At 48.0% G+C, this 16,489-nt stretch overlaps 1 protein-coding gene across 1 annotated transcript in view; it reads left to right on the top strand.

Moving 5' to 3' along the window:
• The first annotated feature begins 12,942 nt into the window (after nt 1-12,942).
• The window catches only part of TMEFF2 (transmembrane protein with EGF like and two follistatin like domains 2), a 125,059-nt gene continuing 121,512 nt past the window's right edge, over nt 12,943-16,489 (top strand). Inside the window, exons 1-2 of the mRNA XM_059475821.1 lie at nt 12,943-13,145; nt 14,507-14,616. Coding sequence (XP_059331804.1) covers nt 12,965-13,145; nt 14,507-14,616 — 291 coding nt within the window. The 5' untranslated portion in view covers nt 12,943-12,964. The remainder of the gene's footprint in view (nt 13,146-14,506; nt 14,617-16,489) is intronic.

Here is a 16,489-nt window from a genome sequence, read left to right as displayed (position 1 = left end):
GTGCTTGAAAATAAGTATTATTGACATGAAAAAGGAGAAGCCTTCTTCTCTGGAAAAAACCTAAAACTTTTCTAGCTAAAACTTGCTGCTTGAGGTGTGGAAAATCCCCAAGAGTGCCAGAAGATCTCTTGTACAACACCTAGTACGTCACCTGGCCCTGAGTAGAGCTTGTCTCTGTTCCTGCAAGAACACGTTAAAAATCCTCCATCTGGGTTCCGGAGCTCCTGAGCACTCACGTTTCCACACCACATTTAACAAACTCTGTGAGAGCAGCACTGCTGCTACCAACAGCTCTGCCTTTCTCACTCCTGAAGGCCTTGGATATGGGATTATTTTGCTTCATTTGCTGAAGCCATTGGCACTAAGCTTGACTCTGGAGACATGAGATGTTAAAGAATTTTGTACGCAGTGTTCACATCCAATCCAGATTGTTTTAGCTTTCTATTTGGACAAAGCTTAGAAGGTGATAGTCACCTTTCTATGTCCCAAATAGGGGTTTTGCCAACACACAGCATTAACAGGCCCCACAGATTTGACTGTGCACTGTTGGAAAGTGTTCTGCCTCAGTATCAAAGAACATTTCAGGCAGCAGGCTGTTAAGGCAGCCGTAATTTAAATTGAAAAAGATGCTTTGGCTTAAATGTGGGTAATAGACACTGTTCTCAAAACAAGGGCTGAAACTTCCTGATGCCACCTGGCAGCTGAGATGGGGGCAGTGTGAGGGAGTTCAAACCTCTCTGATCCCTAAGCATTGCTCAGACAATTGTTTCCAGTGTGTGAGGAATTTCTGCCTGCTGGTCACTCAAAAAGTACTTGGGGTTTTTTTTTCCCTTATGGTCCCATATCTGTTCAGAGGTGGATTCAGGAAGTACCAAGATAAATAAAAGGGTTTTACTTGACTGCTAAGTAAGCTTTTCTAAATCTCCTATGCTGTACAGTTTGCATTAGTTTTAGATTAAGTTTATTTTTTAGATTATCCACACTGGTTCAGCAATCCCTTCTAAAGCCCAAACGATGTAATAAATAATAGCTGAGGAAATCGGGAACCAGGCTCCACGTGGAAGAATCTTTTTAAGGCATACCAGATGTTCAGACTGGGAGATTGAATCAGGGCACAGGTCCATAAAAGGAGAAGCATAATAAGTGAAATTCATTTTAGCAAATTTATCTTGAAAAATTCCCATCACCAGCACGAGAACAGTTCTGTAGGGGAAGCCATGAATTCATTAGATAGCCTGTCTTTGCAGAACCACCACCTTTCCTTCTACACTTCAAGGTGAGCTTTTCTTTAATAGTTTCTAGTGCTGTAATAAAAAGAAATGAGCACAAGATTCTCTAAAGTTCAGAGGGAGATAATAGCATGTAAATCAAGGACTAACTATATTAGTCATGAAAGCTGATGGGAAAAAATCCTGGCTAACTAAAATAACTAGCTCACATTTATTTCTGTGGGATCAGAATGTCAGCCAACTTCCTTCCAATGCTAATACCAGCCTCTACTCCTCATATGGGAGAAATCTGGGGTGGGGTGGAAAAGAGAAATGATGACCTTGTATAAGAATGGAAGCTTTTTTTACATGACTCACACAGCTTCTGGTACCCCTATTAATACCAGAAAGGCTACAATTCAGTGATGTAACTTACATTAAAATTGAGTTCAGCAGTTCCTTCTCAAACCTGAGAGCAGAGTTCCATGCAAGGCTTGGAAAAGTACCATGGAATAAATGACACTCATCTTCTGTAAAAAGTTGGGGTTCAGAAAACCAAAGTAAAGCAGTTAGTTCCTACCTCAACTCAGCCCAACTTCTCAGTGAAAATTTATCTTTTTTTTTTTTTTTAATAGTCTGAAATACTAGATACTCTTCATGCAAAACAGGTGGCAGACCTAATTTACCTGACAAAACTTACCCAGCTACCTTCCTTAAATTCCCTCTGTAGCCTGTGGTTGGGTTGGAGTAGGAGGAGGCAAGAGGAACGACGTGAACATACACAAACTTGGGAGCAGAGCTGGAAATTAGGAAATGTTGTTCCTCTGGAGGGCACAGAAGGAAGGCAGCTCACTCAGGACTCCTCACCCTCACTGGTGCCAGTGCAAGCCCCCTGCCCTCACCCTTATTTTTCTTGTGGCTGGACATGGTATGGGCACACTGTCCAATAATGCTGTATTATGTTATTATCTTATTCTACCTTATTACATAATACTCTAATATTCTACATACTTACACTATTGCTTGATGGGGTTGAAACACTTCAAGCCTGCATTTCTCCCTCCTATTATAATGGGAAGCAGCAGCTCTACACCTCCACTTCTATAGATGCCTTTATGGGACAAGATGGAGAGAAAAAGGTATCAGTCTAATAATGAATGTGTGAGATTTTAGCAATTACATTTTCTCCCTACTTTGCTCCTGGAAAGTGCCAGGTACCTAAAGGGAAAGAGATTATGAAAGTTAGTTTTGTTTTCTTGCTAACCTAATGACTACAGAAACATACAGAGGTGGTATTCCCTTTGCTAATTATTTAGTCAGCACTCATTCTAGCTGTCCCTGACATGAAACCAAGAAAGAGAAGGAGTGTAATATATATAGGCTGGGGTTACTGACCAGGAAAATGTATCACAGTTGACTGGCAAAGGCCTCAGGACACGCTTTGTGGAAAATTGCATTTAAAGTAACAATAAAACCAAATTTAATTAAAAATTTAATAACATTTCCAGCAGAATTTCTAGTATATCCACTAAATGACCAGTTGGCTGTATAAAGTTGTGGTGTACAAACCCTCTTCCTTGTTTTAAGAATGACTGGGTGGCAAAAAGAATTTGGTTGCTTTTGTTATCTCTATATTTACTCAATTCATTTGACTTTCATTGATTCATTTAATTTTCATTTAATTTCATTCATTTGAATTTAGACTTGAGATATCAATTGCTGTCTAAACTGAGAATGAGAGCTCTTCTCTTCTCTTCTCTTCTCTTCTCTTCTCTTCTCTTCTCTTCTCTTCTCTTCTCTTCTCTTCTCTTCTCTTCTCTTCTCTTCTCTTCTCTTCTCTTCTCTTCTCTTCCTCCCAATTAAATGTTATCTGCTGTAGTTACACAGCACTAAAAATTCATTTCAATCCTCTGTAGAATTTCTAACTGTGAGCATCCCTCCTGGACCCCCTCCCCTTAGGGGTGTTAGTTCATGTATGCTTGAGAAAATCAACTCTAAATAGACATAGCTCAACTGTTTAGTTAAGAAAATCTGACTTATTAACTACATAACCCCCCTGGGACTGGCAGTACCTCTGCTTGCACACTACCAGGGCTCCTGCAGAAGCATTATCTCAGCTTTTCCCAGCCTATTTAAACAGCCCTTAAATCTCATTTAAAGAATTAAAGGGAGATTTCAAGCGTGCTTTAGTGAGGAGTGCATATTTGCCTTGAATGATCAAAACTAACAAAGCTAAGAACTTTGCTATCTTTAGGCATGTCTGGGGAGAAGGTGCCACAGTGGCATGGCACCCCTGTCCTGTGCTGTCCCCAGGTGCAGTTTGAGTGGCTGTTTTGTTCCCGGCATGCAGCAGCAGTGCTCCCCAGGCAGGAAGGTGGCTCAGCCCTGTGAGAGCCATAGGCCTCATATCTTGAGAGCCATCTACTGGCACCTCGTCTCTTATCAGCATGTTGCACATCCACACACCCTGCTCACTCGCAGAGCTGGCACAGAGCAGGCTTTGCATCTTCCTGCTATGATGGAAGTAAGAACCATTTTAGAGCGGTCTAAGCTCATTAAACATCTGCAGGGGATCTCTCTGAGTCCTCCTTGCACCATGCCCTGCCTGCAGTGAGGCAGTGGCTAATGCAGGGCAGGGGATTGCAGAGAACGTCTCATAATTGCTGTGTATTTCTTCTGCATGGAGCTTAATGCTGATTGCCTTGCACCAAAGCTGGGGCAAGTTTTAGGAAGTAAAGGGAAAACAAATGGTGAAGGTGTGTTCTGGGCAGAATGTGCCATTTCCTTAGGAAGCCAAAGCCTTTGCCAGTCCTATCCTCACAGCCTCACCCATCTGGGATTGAGATCCTCCAGCAGGGCTGCAGCACGAGAGGGTGGGCACTGAACCAAGACAAGTTGAGCCAGAGGGTCTCACTTCTCCCAGCAGTGTGGGACAGCAGGGTGTGTGCTGTGCCTGGAAACCTCACAGGGCAGGGGCAGCAAAGACATGGATCACCAGCAAAGGAAAACACAGCTGAGAGGTTGCGGACAGGGATGAGCAATTCTGTGGATATTACAAGTTCAGGAGTATCTTGCTCACCTTCAGTTTGGGTGTCCCAATATGAGATGCAAAATCCACTTTTCGTGTGTTATTCAGCAAATACACAGGGTGCTTTCTGTTCATGTGTCAGAATTACTCTGCCACCATTTTCAGAGTAGATGGGAGTGGTATTTAGGACTGCACTCTGCCTTTAATTCCTCTTTCTTTAAATGGGAGCTATTAAACTTTCTGATTAAGGCAGCAAGGAGTTTTGTACTATTCCAGAGCTTTACTTGATGTACTTGACAAATCTTTTTTTTTTCTTTTATGTTACCATTTGTATATATAATTTGACATCATTTTAGCTAGTGAAGAATCTTCATTTGCATTTTTTACTGTTTTGAGTCAATATGCTTTCAAATAAAGGTAACTATTATGTAGAAATTGTCTGACTGATCATAAAAAATGTTTCTATCATACACAAGCAATGACATTTTGAATTAAAATTTAATTATGTGGAGTGAACTGTTTTCAGGTTTCAACAATACTTCACTGTATTGCTGTTTTGTTTCATTTAAGGTAAAGTTAAATGCATGTGTGATAGCTTGCAAATCAGTTAGGAGATTAGTGTGGCTTGCTAAGAAACTCTTCCTAAGTACTGGTGCCATACATTAAATGGGAAGCAATATTAATTTTCCTTAGAACACCATCTCTGTGCTTGCTGTTGGAGCCTGCTGTGTACAATGTCAGCATTGCCAAAACATCCCTTTCAGATCCTGAGATGGAAAGTGCCAAATGATGTTTTACAAAACCGTAGCTCTTCCAGGCCTCTCCCTTCTCAGATGTGGAATCTGATTTCATAATATCTAAAGCATTATGTTTCATGCATGTGTGCAGGTATGAGTGTGTATGTGCGCATGGAAAAATTTCCAAGGAATTTGACTTCTGATCCAGATGCAAATCCTTTTTATGCAAATCCTTCAAGAGCCTTAGTGTTTTTTCTGTTACACCTAATTTTCATTGATGCTCCATTCCCAAGGAGAACTGGCAATGCTGCCATGACCCCTCACTCTCTGAGCTGAGACAGGCCAGCTGAAGGCTGTCCCCCAGGCTCTCACTGAGTAGCACACAGGACCACACCACCACTCTGGTCACCACTTTGGCAGGATACCATGACAGAGCAGTTGAACTTATCGCAGTATTTTCCTGGTGCCCTTTAGTTCCCAGAGCCTTGTGTTTAACAGGTAACAGTGTCCTTGGGAACACGCTGTACCCATGCCATGTGCTCAGAGCAGCAGGGACACTCAGGACTGTGGGAGGGACACTCCTGCTGGCAGTGCATGCAGTGGTCAGACACTGCCCATTGATGCCTCTCCTGAGCAGGGACACAGGTGCCAGATCTCCATCCCTGCTCAAAAGGAAAGCATGGGCAGGATGTTATCTGTTAGAATGATTTAGCAATATATCAGAAGACACAGAGCAGGGCTAACAGATAAGGGCTGGCACAAGGTGCTGAATACAAAATGATTGTTTATTGTTTCATAATGCATGCAGTAGGAGTATCAAATGATGTTAGCAGGTGCTGAGTTTAGGAAAGTTATCTTCTCACACGGCTCGTGAAGCTCGTGACCACAGGTCCCTCCTGGCTGCCATATGTTCATGTGGTTCGTGGAAAATCCATGGAAATAAAACCTATCAGGAGCTATTAACCACAGAGAGCCTCCCTCTTATCCCTGAGCAGCACCATCCACCTGTCCTCAAGGCTCTGCTGGAGACAAGCCAGAAATGGCTCCTATGATGAGCAGTGCTGCATCTGTCTGTGGCTGGGCTCTCTGCTCTACACACAGACACAGTTCAGGTGTTTCTGTTGACAGTACTGCCAAGCAGAGACAGGAGGGAGAGGTCAGACTGCTTGGGATTTGTTCAGTTAAACTATGAACTTCCCTTGGTGGCTTGCAGGAATTTTTCATAGCTAGAAGGATACAGTGTGGTCAGTTGAGGTGAGCCGAATGCAACTTCTGCAAGCTCCACTTTCACAGAGGGTGAAGATAAAAGTAGACTGAGAAACACTATTTGAAAATACTGGTTTATGTCTGGGTTCTTTTTCTTTTTCATTGAAACTGATTTATTACCTGCTAGGAAGAAAAGCAATCACTGCAATTCCAATGAGGTAAAGTGGATAGAAAGACCAAAGGTATGCTAAGGCTGCACTTATGTTTACATTATAATCCTTTCAGGCACTTTGTCTTATAAACAACTTTGGGCAAAGGAGCCCAAAGACTGAAAATGAAAACAAGAGATGGATGTTACATTTCATCAGATGGAAGAAATTGTTCACATGGCCAAGAAACTGGTGTCACACAGAAATGATATCTGTGAATAGCTGCTGTGGGTTTTCTCCCTGCAGGCCCTACTTCTGAATGTCCATTCAATACTGTGCTGGGAAAAGGGCTGCAAAAGTAAAGCTCAAGTATCTCCCCAACAGTAAAGGTTCCCCCACCACCACCTCTCTGAATCCATTGCAGTGCTGTCTGTCCTGAGAGATGGAGGTGATTCCTACTACTGGTAGCAAAATATCCAGTGTTCCAAACATGCTCAGAAGAGCAAAGGTCTTTGTAAATCAGTCATGAGAAAAGACTTTTAAGTTGGCTAACCCTGGTAGTAAACCAGAGTTATGAATTTCTTTTTCCCCTTGAAGGTATTTTGTTGCTCTTCAGAAATAAACACTGCTGAATAACCATGACTTTTTATAAATAATACACTCCCTCCTACAAGCTGCATGAAATGTTAAAACTCCAGAATGGACTATAAACGGATTCATAAATCTTTAGGATCCATGCATTTCAATCCATCTATTTAAAACTGAAGGTAAAAGGATCACAGCATTTATTTACGTTTTCCATGCCCTTTGTGCACTTTTTCCTGACATCAATTTCATGTGTGGAGCAGCACAAAATAGTGTTCCAGTGTAAATTGCAATACTTTGTTCTGTCCCTTGGCATGTGCTGGCAAATTCAGCTGAAAGCGAAGCGTAACATGAGGCAGCTTTTTTGGCACAACAGGTCACCAAAGCAGTGGAATGTTTCAGTCAAAACTCAAAGTGTGAGACGAGACATTGCTGAAAGGCAAGTTGTCTTTCAGGCAAAGCTGAGACCTTTCTTCATCTTTATACATGAGAAGTCTTGCTCCGAAGCAGTTAATTACAATGAAAAATATGGCAGGGTTTTCTCATAACTGTACATGAGTTGTGCTTGGATTCCATACTAGTTCCAGGGAAGAACAAGAGCCATATTTTGTCCCACAAGCAAGGAGGGGGGGGAAGTCTGTCATGATGTAGATTAATGTAATCTAGTTGTTGTTTATAGACCCAAAGGATCCCTCAGAGCATTAAAAATCCATGTGATATCCAAGAGTGGCATACTTTGCATGGAGATATGTGATTTAGCTGAAAGCTGTATAAAATCTGTAAAACTGCATGTAGGCAAAGAGCTCCCTACTGCCTGTGCACTTGAGTGAAGCCATGTGTGCTTTTTCTGCACACATGAAAAATAGATGATCATAAAATCTGCTAGAGATTCACAAACTTCTGACAGAAACACGTGTCTAGGCTAAGTATGCCAACTTTTGGTCAAACCAGGCCTGAAAATACACAGACCTGAAATAAGCATTGTTCTTCCATGGTGAGGGGAGAAATTCCAGCTTCATGCACAGAAAGTGCATACAGGTTGTGTGTCCTTCACTGGTCATCTGCTGGAAAAGTTAACATCCTTTCCTTCTGCCTTAGGTCTTTCAACTGGCGACTGGGTTTCCAAGCCTTTTCTGGTGGGATCTTTTGAATCAGACCCACATTTTGTCAAGAAGAATTACCAATGGAAATTGGTGAGCCCCACATTCCATTTTCTTTAGGATTGGCTGTGACCATGTTTGGGCAAATCTCTTCTAGGTTAAATAGATTAATTAAATAGATTAACCTTTTTTTCCTTAGGAACTATGACAAGTGGTGGTAGCTTGCAGTAGCTCACACGTGTAGCTCTCATTCTCTCAAGAATTGTGTAGAGTGGGGTTTGGTTGGGGTTTTTTCAGTTCTGCAAATGTGTGTTTCATAAACAGGCTATGATGTGGTAGCAACAGGGAAGAGGCAAACTCAAATGGCCCTTGTAATTTGGTGGGATTTGTTCTTAGCAGCTGTAGAACATTAGCCCATACTTCTATGGCAGGCTCAAAGAAAACATTGTTCATGAATATTAGCTGAACTGTAAGAAGCTTTTTTTCACTGATATTCTTGACCCAGGTTAGCTTCCTAGGATCTTTAGAGACATCAGACATAAAGTGTTTTAAAGATAAGGATCCATGAAGTTAGCTTCATAGTCATAGCTTCATACCCAGACAGAGAGGAAAGAGAAAGGGCGTTGTGTACCCAGAGCTTGTGTAGCTGAGGAGGTTTTGATACACTCATCTGTACCATTTGGCTTCTCCCAAGTTCTGGGAAACTTTTTGGAATCTGCAGCCTCCCAAGAGCAGCAGAGCCAAGATATAATACAAGTGTGAATAACTGAGGTTGCGTAACTCCTCTCCAGTACAGCGTCTGCTGGCCAAGCACAGCAACAGAAGGCATTACTCACAGACGTGGCTACGTGGGACTGGGATCAGTTGCAGTCTGGCCCCAGGCCCCCTCTGCCAGCTGCTGCTGCCCTGTCCCAGCTCAAGGAGTGCAGTGCACAGCCAGGAGCCACCCTGCCCTCGCTTTGAGGGCCTGCTACACCTCCAACAGCTGCTTGTTCTGAGCACAGGTACACATGGCATGGCCACGTGGATTGGATAAATCTGCATCGGTATCAGCTACCCTTGAACACACTCATCAGCCTGTTCCTTGTAGCATGAGCATCTTAAAACTGTGCAGACCTCAAAAAAGCTCTACAAGAGGTGGGTTTAATACTTGAGATGTAGTCTGCCTGCATCATGTACAAGAAGGGCTCTTCCAGGACGGTTGTGATTATTTTTGCTGCTCATCTGGCATTAGAGTCAAACATGCAGCCACAAGGAACCCCACTGGTGGCTCAGTAGCATGACCTCAGTGTTCCAGGGAGGAGATGCTGGTTGCAATTTGTACCTCACACCAGCCTGGCGCTGCCTGCGTGGTTTACAAGTAGTAGCTCTTGTGCAGTGGTGAGATGGGATGGGCACATCAGGGAGTACAAGACTGTAGATGTCAACTAGCCTAAGTGTTGAAGTATAGCTGGGAATAATGTGTTGCTGAGAGATTGTGTGTGCAGTGTCGCATTAAGAGGGTAGAATGCTTTGGAGCTAGGAACTACATGAAAAAATGATTGTACCTCAGTCTCTACAATTCAAAAGAAATTGCTGGAGAGCATAATTGAGAAAAGGGGCTTGTGGGTCTAGCCATCCCTTTTGGAGCAAACAGATATATTTTTTATCTTAACAAAATGTTTTTATAAGTAGAGTTTTCATATCAACAAGGAAAATCTTTTTAAGGAAGATGCCAGTGCTGGTCAGATTAAAAAGTGTTCTACGGTGCCATAAGGAGATTGAACCTGAAAGTGTCTGAAGGGCACAGGTTCGTCATGTTGTGGCAATTACAGGACCTCTGGTGGAACTTCGACATCCCAAAGCCTGAGAACCAGTATACAAAGAGAGGGGCTTCCTCATGTCCCCAGGCAGTGCCTGTTGTGTGAGTGGCTGAAAACGCAGCAGGGTAATTGTTAGTCACACGGTGAGCCTGCAGCTCGGTGGCTGCGGTGTTATACGACACTCTGGGGACAGCAGGGGCCAGAGCCGGGCTCTGCTGCTGGATTTAATGGGACTCTGTGAACGCCGGGTACACTTGTGGGATCATCTGGAGCGTGAGTTACTGTGGCAGGAGGGACACGTCACAGAGGCTCTGGCTGCTCGTCTGGGAAGGACTGACCTGGCAGTTTCCTTCCCCATGGGGTCTGGTTAAACTGGTCCAGAGATGAGGCCAGCAGTGCCTTTATGACCTATAGCTATGTGGGAATGAAGGCAGGTTGGGGTGGAAGAAAGGAGGAGAGTGAAGAAGAAGGGAATAGAAACTGCAGGCTCTGCTAATTGCAACCAGGGGAATGGAGAGGAGTGAGACCACACAGAAGAACCAGGGAAGTGGGGAGAAGAAACAAGGGGGGAGCAAAAAAGATAGGGAGGGAGAGGAGGACATTCCCCTGGTGAGGCTGTATGACTGTGGTACCTGTGGCCAGCCAGGACATTTTTGATTTTTAACCACCTCAGTGATATGTCAAGCAGAGAGCTGAGTTTTAACAAGCAATAATGAATATGAGGGGGAAAAAAAGAAGAAAGTTTAAACAAAAAGGAAGAGGGGACGGGGAAATAAAAGGAACGTGCTAGAGTATGAAATAACTGAATGGCATGAAAAAGCCATGAAAAGAGATAAAAGGAAGGAAAAAAATTGATCTGGCACCAGGTGCTCAGCTGGCAGATGCTCTGTAAGCCCACAGAAGATGAACGATAAGATTCAGTACAACCACTAGCAGGCAGTAAAAAATTAGTATTTTCTTTCTGCTTAGATCTTGATTAGTAAATAGGAAACTGTAGGCACGGATTTGTGTGGGTCTTCATCAGAGCTTTAGAATATATTGGAATGTGCAAATTGATACCCTTTAATTGTAGCAAAGGCTTCTGGAGTACAGGTGGGCAGGAGAGGTCAATACAGATAGCAGCAGGTGGGCAGAGCAGGGAGCAGACACAGATGTACAGGGGAGAAAGGAGCCAGAAGAAAACCTGCCTTAGAGTTTAGGGAGAAGCTAGATGGGGATTAACTGAGCGTGAAGTATTCCTTGGCTCCCGCATACCGTGCCTCTGTATGAAGGGATAACAAGCAGTAATACCGGTGTAAGGATTTGTGTGGACTGTCAGCTTAGGGGTCGAAAAGGAGGTCATACTTTGGGGAACAGCAAACTTCCAGCAGGGTCTCCTGGCACACACTCGGGGGTCTCAGGCCCAGAGGAGCCGTACCCCACTCCCGCCTGCAGCGCCCGCTTCCGCAGCGCCCGTGCGGTGCTGGAGCTCTCGGGGATGCGGGCGGAGGAGGGGCAGGGCCAGCCCAGCCCAGCCCAGCCCAGCCCAGCCTGCCTGCCGAACGCCCGGCACCCGCACAGAGCCCCGCTCCCGCCCGGCCCGGCTGCTCCGCCGGCGGCTCCCGCCGACACGGGGTCCAGCGCCCGTGTTTAGAAAGCGCTTCCCTGCTGCCATCTGCAGAAATCGATCCGATCTTTTTTTATTATTCTCCAGTCTAAGGCGCCCTTGTCGCCCAAGCCTCCTGCCGCTCCATCCCGCCGGCAGCACGTTAAGCGCCGGTGGGGGTCCGGGGGTCCGCTTTACCTGGCGGGTGCCTGCCGGCTTGGCTGCGCCCGGGCACCGAGCGGCGGCGGGGACCAAGTTGGGCCGCCCCGAGCCCTGCGGCGGGGCCGGCGGCTCCCAGCGCAGCACGGTGAGGGGAACACCGCTGCCGTGCTCCCGCCGCCGGGGGAGCGAGCGGAGTGCCCCCGACCGTCCTGGCAACCGGCTGCTAAAACTGAAGCCCCAGATGGGAGGAGGGAGGAGGATCGGCGGCGCAGGGCGCAGCGGGGGAGGCGGCTCCCGCAGCCCCGTGGCACATCGCCGGCTGGAGGCGGCGGGATGCTGCTCCGGGGCTGCGCTCCGCTTGCGTGCCTTAGGTGTGGGGGCCCGAGCAGCCCTCTGTGCTAGAGTGATGGTGCATTTTCCTCCGGCTCCGTCGCGGGGATAGTGGGATGGTGCCGCAGCCCGAGAAGACCTTGGCCGCTGCCTGCCGAGGCTGGGCAAGATCTTTCCTCTCTCTCTTCTCCCTGCTTTCCCCGCAGTGCTCGTTCTTTCCCTTCGTCACCTCTCCGGCCCTGTGCCCGCTCCAGACCCTACAGCCGTGACGGTGTTTTATTTATCAAACGTCGCAGCCGCGCGTGATTAAACACGGACACCCGGGCGCGCCGTTGGCAACTTCAGCAGCGCCCGGGCGTGTGCGGTGCGTGTGCCCGGAGGGTGTCACGGATGTCCCTGCCCGCGGGCGCGCTTGCCACCTGCGGCTCGGCGCCGGCCGGGGCGGTGCGCGCACATGTCTGGGCGCGGAGAGGCGCGGAGCTGCCCGGCCCGCGCCCCGTCGGGGCCGGGGCATCCCCGCAGCCGGCGGGACGGCGTCCCCGGGCGCAAGGGTGCGGAGCGCCGCCCGCGCTGTCCCCGCGCTGTCCCCGCGCCGCCGCCGCCGCCGCTGCCCGGCCCTGCCCTGCCCCGGGCGCTGCCGCGGGGCGCAGCGGCTCCACCGGCCCCGCCCGCCGGGCCCCGCATCCCGCTCGGCCAATGGGGGCGGCGCGGCGGCGCACGTGACGCGGCGGGCCGGGACCTGCTGCTTCCCCCGCGCAGAGGGATGCGGGCGGCAGAGCGGGGCAGGCGGCGGCGGCGGCGGCTGCGCGGCGGCGGCCCCTCCGCGCCCTCCCCCCGCTCCCCGCCGCCCGGCCCCTATGGCAGCTGCTCCCCGCCCCGCCGCCGCCCGCACCCCCGCGCCGCCCCGCCGGGCTCCGCCGCTCGCCCCAGCGTAGCGCCCGGCCGCCGCTCGCTGACCCGCTGCCGCCGCCGGCCGGGGCCCCGGGATGCCCAGCGGCCCCGCCGCCCGTCCCTGCCGCCCGCCGCGCCGCCCGGAGGGCACGCCGCTGCCGGAGAGTTGAGTTAGGAAGTCATGGTGCCCTGGGAGCCCTCCCCGCCCCGGCAGTGCGGCGGCGGCGGCTGGACGCTCTGCGACTGCTGCTGCTGGCTGCTGCTGCCCGCCGTGCTGCTCGTCCTCGCCCGCCCCGACAAGCTGGCGGCCTTCCCTACCTCCTTAAGCGACTGCCAGACGCCCACCGGCTGGAACTGCTCCGGTAAGCACCGGAGCGCCCCGCGCCCGGCCCCCGCCGTGCCCCGCCGGGCGCTCGGAGTTGCGCGGACGAGCCCGGGGGATGCAACTTCAGAGGGTGATGCCGCGTCCCGTTGAATGCACGGGAACAGCGAAGGCTAAAAGTGCCGGGCGTCGGGGCTCGCCGCCGTTCCCGGTGCGATCGCAGCCCCCGTGGCCCCGCTTGCCTCTCACTCCGCGGTGCCGGGCGCGGCAGCCGCGCCCTTCGCCGGTGCGGGAGGCTCGCCGGGCACAGAGAGAGAGCCCCGGCCCCGCCGAGCGCGGCTCCGCGCTGGAACGGGGCACTCGCGGCGGCTGCGGGAGCCGGGGCCGCGTGTGCGCATCCTGCGGGCGGCTGCTGCCGTGCGCACCCAGCGGTGAGCGGATCGGGGCAGCCACACCGGGAACCCGCTGCCCGAGCCTTAAAGTCGGGCTGACCTTTGTAACGGGTTTCCTATGCTGGTCAGCAGCCGGTCCTTCTCCGATACCGCAAATAATTCGGGAGTTAGACTGTGGTAGCCTTCTAAGGGGAAGAGCGTTATTTGGGGTACTGCGTGGATCGCACATGACGTGTTAGATCGGGGGGAATTTGCGCTGTGAGCTCTTCCGTTTAAACATATAGCGATACGGTTAGGAGCGGTCGGACGTTTTTTAAAAAAATCAATGGATTCAGATCTTAATGGGTTTGGAGTCTGATATAGCTGTTTTGCTTAGTGTCTTGCCACTCGCTGTTGGAGTGGGAAGTCAGCTAGCGAAATCTGAAATTCATGCTTGTATTCGTGAACTGAATGTTCAGTCAGATCTGTTGGTTTTTCCTGGAGAATATGAAGGCGAGGAGCTCGGTTCACTCAGCGGCTCGTGGGGAACCTGGCACTTCTCCTGTTAACTTAGAGGTCATCAATCTTCATTGGGATCAGGCAGACCATCACAGAAAACACACAGCCTGTTTGTCTTTATTATTGGGGGCTTTGTTGTGTCATGGGCTGGAGAAATTCCGATTTGGACTTTTGTCCAACAGATTTGTGATCAGATGGGGATAAGTTGATGACATTTCCAACCCAGAGCCATGAAATAGCATAATTACCGGGTGACTTTTGAGGAAACCGAGTCTGTGAAATGGGAAAAAAAAGTGTGTGAGGTAGTGGGGAATAAGAACTGAGAGAAACACCGAGGGAGAAACAAGAGGAAAAGTGAAAAGCTGAGGACAGGGAAGGACAAAAGGAGATCTGGACTCTGTCAATTTCATCAACAAGGTTACTGTGCTGTGTGCACTAAAATGCAATCATCCCATATTGTTCCTCTTGCTAGACCAAAGCTGACTTCTTTTTTCCTCTCTTTACATTTGAGGTTACGATGACAGAGAAAATGATCTCTTTCTCTGCGACACCAATACCTGTAAATTTGATGGGGAGTGTTTAAGGATTGGAGACAGTGTGACTTGTGTCTGTCAGTTCAAGGTAAGAAGATTGATATTTCGTTCTCTAATTCACTAATGAGAATACAAATCAAGGATCTGCCTTTATAACCTATCACTTGGCAATTTATTTCTCTATGTGCAGAGAAGTTAGAGGGCAAACCAGGCTGTGTGTATAAAAGCTGGCAGGAGAACCAACTGGTGTCAAGAAGACATAAGTTTCTGTGGGAAAATGCAGATGCTGTGGCTTTAAATGTCCCTTTGGGTCTGCAGTTTCAGGTTGTGCATTTCTGATTTTTCATCCCTGCCCTTTTAACGAGGATTTAGAGTCCTTTCTAAATTCATTTCTGATACAGATCATGGCTTATTGTATTCGGAGTTCTGATCTAGTTAAAGAAATGGATCTGTAATGTGCTTATGCAATATTTTCAGGAAGGGCTGCATAGTGACAATGCTTCTGCCTGTTTATCTGCCCAGCTGATCAGATTAAGGAGCAATCCCTCTGTTCCAAAATTATGAACTTCCTTTAGGTTTTATATAGTTTTAGGAGAGCTATTACTGAGTAGTAAGGGGTTTTCCTTCTATTTCTTCTCTCTTCCTCTCTCAGTTACATCTAAACCTCAGCCCTTCTCAAAGTCAGATGATTTCATTATGAAGGATTCCATTTAATGTTTTAGCTAACTCGCAGAACAGCTGGTCTTTAAATAATGACCTGAATAGAAACTGCACAAATTAAAGGAGTTTAAAGCATGTACCAGACCAGGGTTGTATGTGTGTTTATGCCCCAATGTTTTTCTGCATTTTAATGTGGATTGGTGAAGTTGTGAAACTTACAATGCTGATTTGAGTGTTTACAGTAGAGCAGGCCAAATAGTGCACAGCTCAAACTGGGCACATCTGTAAAGACTATGTTAATATTGAGCTTTCATAGACTATTCATGTTAAAGCATCGCAATTATAGTTTATATTTCTAGAGACAAACGTGCCTTTGGAGATAAAACCCAAGTGATAACTTCCTTCATTTTAAACAAGGAAGGAATTTTCTGTAATGAGAGCAAAACAGTAGTTCTTAAATGCTTGTGTTTCCCATGTTGGAAGGGAATTCATATTGACTTTGGGAGTCTTTTATTACATTTGGAGTTTGCATGCAATCAAATATTCAGCGTGAGAATGCTGTTTTGAGTATTTGCCTTGGCTCAGCATATGCAATGATACACGGGTTGTGGTCTGGTCTGTTTTATCTTTCCAAGAAAAATCTGTAAGGCAGTAAAATGTCTGTGACTTGTCCCATTGCTTGCTGGTAAGCCAGGGCAGATGTTGTGCACTGAGTCTCAGGAGCTTAGAGCAGCCACTGAGGATGCTTGGGTCTTGTCTTTGGTCCCTGTTTGGTGTTGCCAGTTGGAATAAAGCAGTGAACTCATAGCCTGGAGGGTGCAAATTCCGATGTTGCCATTCGCAGGGAAGAAGGCATTAGGAGCGCTGTTTTCCCAAGTCAGGGTGCTAATGCCTGGTGATTTGGGGTAAATGGAGGAAGGTAAACTTCTCCAGGCTGTGTGGTCCCCTCTTTGAGAGGAGAACAGTCTAAGTATGCTGGGTTTAGCAGTTCTGTAGGGGGCAGTTGAAACAGATTTAAGGAAATCAGGCAATTGGTATATGAATATGTAAATAACATCAAAATAATGAGTTGCGCAATTGTGGGCTGATCACTAGGAAATGGGTTGAAATCAACAGCAGTCTTTGGTTTCAGTGGCCTTTGGATCAGGCCCTGTAAACCTCAGAGCTCTTTGTTTGCAGTGAGCCCTGTGTGGAGCTGCAGGGCTGACTGTGACCTTGGAGGGCAGATTACCTGTGGCTGATGCTGTGCCAGCGCTGCCAAGGGCTGTGGTGCCGGGGGCTTCTGTAGTGAAACACAGCGC

The sequence above is a fragment of the Ammospiza nelsoni genome, chromosome 7, assembly GCF_027579445.1.
Source record: "Ammospiza nelsoni isolate bAmmNel1 chromosome 7, bAmmNel1.pri, whole genome shotgun sequence".
NCBI lineage: Eukaryota > Metazoa > Chordata > Aves > Passeriformes > Passerellidae > Ammospiza > Ammospiza nelsoni.
The sequence above is the reverse complement of the archived record's forward strand: the minus strand, read 5'-3'. Positions and strand labels throughout refer to the sequence as shown.